Here is a 6,200-nt window from a genome sequence, read left to right as displayed (position 1 = left end):
TCCAATCGCATTTGTTCATAAAGACGCACGTAAAATGTGATTGGATAATTTTCTTTATGCATACGTTTATATGACTATGCAAGTTGTGGATTCTTGAGGTAGTCCGCACAATAAAAGGTAAAAGAATAATAAGAATAATGCTCTACAAATAGATACTTTACGAATTTCATTGGTTGCTGAGCATCTAAAAATAAATTTAAGAAAATCTTAAATATAAGGCCTGACTATGAATACGAGTATAAGAATTTCAATCTATCAGAAATCATGTATTGTGGAATACACAGTTTCTGATAGGTTGGAATTCTATTTTCTATTCTCTGTTCTCTGTTCCTTTTATTGTGCGGAGCTCCTTATTATTTAAGGTTAGATATTCAAATTACATGCACTACAATTACACGCACAATCAAATTAGTAATCACGTGTATATGTTGAAAGCCCGGTTGCGAATACTACTAAATAAATATTCGAATATATTGAATATAAATATAATACTGTATGGTTGTATTGAACATTTTATGATAATGATAAAATGGGAAGTTTAATAGAAGGCATACGTTTCTGTGCTAATCGTCAGTTAAAAAATATAGTAATTCCAGCATTAAGACAAAAATATATGCATCATTGTTCATCAAATAAAGTAATGTATTATCTTCAGAGCCAACAAAGACTTCTGCAAATCGTTCAATATTGTGTTTCAAATTTTTCTCTTTGCAATTTCATCAAAACGAATAATGCAAGAGATTTTTCTGTTACCTCTGATCTATTGGCAAAAAGTAAAAATCGTGGCGAAAAGAAACAGAAGACACAACACATTGATTATACTGAATTTGAACAAGTCGTTGATGTTAATAAATTAATATCTCAACTGGATAATGCAATTGAAAAATTAAAAGATGATTTTATTCAACATTTGTCAGTAAGATCAAGTGTAGGTGCCATTGAAATGTTGTCTGTCAAGTTTGATGGCAAAGATTTCACATTGCAAGAGCTTGCACAGATTAATCGTAAGCCTAAATTGATAGTGCTGAATGTATCTACTTTTCCACAAGCTATTCCAGATATTCTAAAAACCCTTACGAAAAATCAAATGAAGTTAAATCCACAACAAGATGGAACTACAATTTATGTTCCTATTCCTAAGTAAGTTTTTTAGAAGATAATATTCTTTACATTTATATTATTAATACTATTATTATTAATAATAAAAAATATATTAATAATAAAACTATTATTATTAATACTATCTTAATGAGAAAAATGTTTCATTGTTTTGATTCAGATTAGTACAAAAATATATATATGTATATTTCTATATTACAGAGTAACAAAGGAACACAGAGAAATGTTATCTAAAAATGCAAAAAGCTTTTATGTGAAATGTTGTGACAACGTTAGACAGATACGCAATAAACAAATTAAGGCAGTAAAGCAAAAGGAAAAACTAGCTAAAGATCTAGTGTTCAGAATAGAAAGTTATATAGATATTCTTAGTCATCAATATACGAATAAAGCTGAACAAATGTTGAAAACTAAACAAAAAGAGTTATTAGGTAATTCTGAATAAATTTGATTTTAATAATTTGCAATTTTGAATTATTATGTTGCTTTTTACTGTATACAAATGTATATAATTTAATTATGTAATAAAAAGAAATATATACTCACTTTTATAATATATTTTATTATTCTTTACTTTTATACATTATATACAGTAGTGTATCCCGTAAGTTTTGGCCAACTTTTCTGTCACTTTTGTATAGATAGAGCAGACTAAATTGAATCGAAAAGTCCTCTATCATTTTGCAATTTTCACAATAGTTAACCAGTATTAATTACTAAAAAGCCAAATATTGAGCTTGAATAATTTTTTACTCAAATACTATCAACTTTACAAAAAAACTGCAAAAGACAAAAATCATTTATTTTCTTGTCAGAATTCTCAGAATTTTTATCAATTTTTTAGTACTGCATTTTCTTATTTTTACTAACATGAGAAAATATGAATTAAAAAAATTCTGAAAAAAATCTGAAAAAATTGTTCCATGTAGTATGCGATATTAGGATTACAGTTGCTTAAAAAATCTGAATTAATAATAAAAATAGACGATAAAAAAAAGAACTTCAAAGAATTCTAGTCGAAAATAAAATTTATTGAAATATTAATTTATTTTACAAGAATGTGTGTGTTCTCTTAGACATTACTTTGTACAGGCCTTTGTACAAGATTTTTTTAGAGTGTCACAATAAAAATAGTAATTTGTGTATCATGAAGATTGATTTGAAAATAATTGTACATCCTAATTATAGAAATTTATATCCTAAACACATAGATTACTTGAAGAAAAGTGTCTTCGTAACAATTATCCAAATAATATAAATTTTTTAATTAAAACTTTAGTGTGTCATATTTTTTAAATTCATAGTTTTTAAAATACCTTTACTTAAGTTTGTAAATATAATAGTTATTATAATTATAAACTTATAACTTTTATGATTAATTAATGTATTACATCATATAACACAATTATAATTTATAAAAATAGACTATAATTATAATAGCAATTCTATATATGGAGTATTTAAAAAATATATTTTTTATAAACTATATTTTATATTTTATATATACATACGTATATTTTTATCTTATAATATTTCCTTTTTTATTTTATTTATAAAATCTAAATCGATAACAATGATTTAAAATTGCTATTTATTTAACATAATTTAACATAATTTAACATAATTTTTATGAACTTTTTTTAAATTTTAATTTGATTAAAAATTATTTGATTAAAAATTATTTATTTTTGAGTCGTTCTTATTTGTAATATCTATTGTATTATCTTTTGTACATTTAATAATAGGATTGCCACAGACCTGGAAAATCGTGAAAACCGGAAAACGTCAGGAGAAAATGTAAAGTCTGGAATTTTGAAATTTGTTCACAATTTCCTTAAACTGCTCTTATTCCAGATAATTGTTATAATTTTTTAATATTGTATCTAAATATATTAATTATGGGAAAAAGTTCGTGGCGTTTTTTTTAATGCCATCTAACGGGAAAAACGCCACGAACTTTTTCCCATCTCTAATATTTATAATGAAATACGTTCAAAACTCGCACATTTTAAACGATTTTAATAAAATAATTAAAATTTAGATTTTATTCAGTATTTTTATTTGATCGCTCTTTTTCATAACTGCATTCTTTTTTCTAATACTAATTTATTTTTTGTTAGTTTGAATTTGCACTCAAAATTTTATTGCTATTAACCTTCTTTGTATTGTTTTTAATAATATAAGCTAGCTTTCTTATAATTCTTTAAATCTGTTAAAATTTATATATTTTATATTAGAAAATTTTTCATTTTCATCTGGAAAACCTGGGAAAGTCAGGGAATTTTATATAAAATTTATTTTCTGTGGCAACCATCAATAAAAAGATACATTAAAAGTGCTTTGCATAAAGTTTGTGTCGCAGTCTCCAAAACTTCTTTCGTATGAAAACTTATACTTACACGTAAAAAATTCTTTGCTTTACCTGTATATGAAAAACGAGCACCTGGTATCGCTGATACTTTCTTTTCCTTTTGACACCATTTGATGAATTTGGTAGCATCTACATCTTTAAAAACAGTACATAATTTTATGTAAAAATGAAATAAATTAGTAAAAATATACATATGTGTAATAAAAGTATAATTAAAAGAGTACAATATAAAAATTAATTGTATAATTATTTTAGAATTTTATATTCTGGCATAATTACTCAATTACTGTTTTATAATTATATCAATATGGTTACTTTATACTATTATAAATTTTAAATATTATATAAGAAAAAATATTCGTTATACCTGAAGGAAGATGGATCCAAACAAAATAACCTCCTCCTGGTCGCCGATAAGAACAACAGTTTGGCAGAAATTGATTCAAAGTTGCACAAAGTGTATCTAATCGTTCCTATAAATTGACTCTTATTTATTTTATTTTTAGTTTTATTTTTATTTATAGTAAATAATAGCATAAAAACAATTTTATATTAAAAGAAATAATTGTAAAATTATGAGAGCATACACAATCTATTTTTGTGAATGTGTTAATGAATTATGTAATTACGATTGCTTTAAGAAAGCGATATTATATTTTTGGAGCATAAAGATATTTTTAATATGAGCATGATGTAACACACCTTATAGATCTTTATAATCCTGTCAAGATATTCGTCTTCGAGATTTTCATGAAGCATACTCGCAATTATTCCGGAAACGTAATGGTTAACTCCACCACCGCTGCACATTATGCCTCTAAAATAATTAAAATCATACAATGAAACAGTTGTAATAATATTATTAGATACAATATTTTAGCTAATCAATATAATTTACGTTAATGCATAAATAATATATCTATATAAAGTATTAATAATATTTAATGATTAACAGAGACTTTTATGTAAATTATTAATAAAAACGAGTTTGACTCAATAAATGGTTTATTTATATAGTACAACTTTTTCTGAAAAAAAAAAAAGTATAAGATTTCTTACGATGTTTTTATAATATTCACTATACGCGCACTGCATTCGAGCCAGCCAAAGCGAATTGCTGGCGAAAGAATTTTAGAGAACGAACAATTTGATACAATGTTCCCTCCTTTATAGTTTGAATCTTGTGGATCATCGTAAAAAAATAAGCGTCGTGGCGGAAATCCTTGCTCATAATAAAGCAAATTGTATACATCATCGCAGGCTACCACAATAGAATTGTTTCGTGCAATTTCTACTAAACGTTTGCACTGATCTACCGAGAAATAAAACTACGTTGAGAAAAATAATCTACGTTGTTAATGCATCAAAAACAATAGACTTTTATATATTTTAGATTTATCAATTTTTGTTTTTTAAAAGACAAAGTTAAACAAAGTTTCTTGATTAAGTTTATTGATTAAAAAAAATATAATGGAATCACAATATTTAAATTACCAGGCAACAATGTCATTCCGGTTGGATTATGAAAAATTGGTATTGTATAGAACATTGCCCAAAATATTTTTTGATCGTTTAGAAAAAAGTTGCTTTTTGTCTTTTCTTCAATTATTATTTTTTCCAATGCATCTAGATCTACTATGTCATCCTTCATTGGCACTATATGAAATAAAAATAATAATAAAGGACTTTTTAATATTTATATAACATTCTAGGAATAATTGTGTCTCTTGTCGGAATATTTCATTTTTTATATTTAAGTAACAGATTTAGATATTATTTTTATTTTACAAATATAGTATCACGTACCTGTAACTATTCGCATTAAGGGAAATTGTTTAAAAGCATCTAGAGCAATCATATAAGTAACTTCTTCTACAAAAATAATACCATTTGGTGAGAGTATAGTATTCAATAATAGTTGAAGACCATGTGACGCTCCGCACGTTAATATTAAGTGCTCTCTCATTACGGAATTGCCATATCGCCTGGTTAAAAATTTAGCTAATTCATCGCGACATTCCCAAAGACCTGCCGTAATACCATATTGAAAAAGGAAGTATTTTCCTTCCTTTTTTTCTTCCTCCTACGGCGACATTTATTTCTATCAATATGAATACTTATAAAATCAATAAATATCAATAAATATTTTATTTAGAATAAAATGTTTAATAAATGCAACGATTATATTATATAATTATTGAATTAATTATAAGTGTTACTATTACATCTTAACGTAAAATAGTATATTTTAAATCTATTCGATTGTAAACGTTGTTTTATTAAAAAAGATTTCAAATATAATTTTCTGAGATAAATATAATTTTCTAAGAATTTTTATTGTACAATTTCTCGTCACAATTTGTAACGTCATAATCTAAGATAGTAATGGTGAGTTAATAGAAGCCTTAAATATATTGTCTGACAAATGCAAATTTAACAAAAGCAATATAAAGTAACTGATTTTTACCAATCTATGTTGCGTCGATTTATTCAATATTTCTGCACAATGTTTTAACAAGTCAGGACCGGGTGCTCCAACCGACAAGTTTGTAGCCTCCTCATTGTAGACATTAAATATTGGGTCACCATCGAACAAGTGTCTCAAATATGGATCATGAACAGTATCCATATCATCAAAATTTTGATATCTGTCTTATTTTTTATAATTGATATTATATATATATATATATATATATATATATATATATAT

General features: G+C 25.1%; 2 protein-coding genes across 2 annotated transcripts; one reads left to right on the top strand and one right to left on the bottom strand.

The window, feature by feature from the left end:
* The first annotated feature begins 529 nt into the window (after nucleotides 1-529).
* On the top strand, nucleotides 530-1,564 carry LOC105627286 (ribosome-recycling factor, mitochondrial). Its single transcript, XM_012208572.1, has 2 exons — nucleotides 530-1,140; nucleotides 1,321-1,564. Exons 1-2 carry the CDS (start codon nucleotides 530-532, stop codon nucleotides 1,562-1,564), a joined length of 855 nt encoding a protein of 284 aa, XP_012063962.1.
* A 1,849-nt stretch (nucleotides 1,565-3,413) lies between these two features.
* LOC105627285 (uncharacterized protein YER152C-like) lies at nucleotides 3,414-6,119 on the bottom strand. Its single transcript, XM_012208571.1, has 7 exons — nucleotides 5,958-6,119; nucleotides 5,297-5,573; nucleotides 4,985-5,146; nucleotides 4,550-4,802; nucleotides 4,193-4,307; nucleotides 3,858-3,963; nucleotides 3,414-3,625 (listed from the first exon to the last, which is right to left on the bottom strand). Exons 1-7 carry the CDS (start codon nucleotides 6,117-6,119, stop codon nucleotides 3,414-3,416), a joined length of 1,287 nt encoding a protein of 428 aa, XP_012063961.1.
* Nucleotides 6,120-6,200: the final 81 nt, after the last annotated feature.

Source organism: Atta cephalotes (assembly GCF_000143395.1).
Source record: "Atta cephalotes unplaced genomic scaffold scaffold00008, whole genome shotgun sequence".
NCBI classification, from domain to species: Eukaryota; Metazoa; Arthropoda; class Insecta; order Hymenoptera; family Formicidae; genus Atta; species Atta cephalotes.
This window is presented reverse-complemented; position numbering and strand designations above follow the sequence as displayed.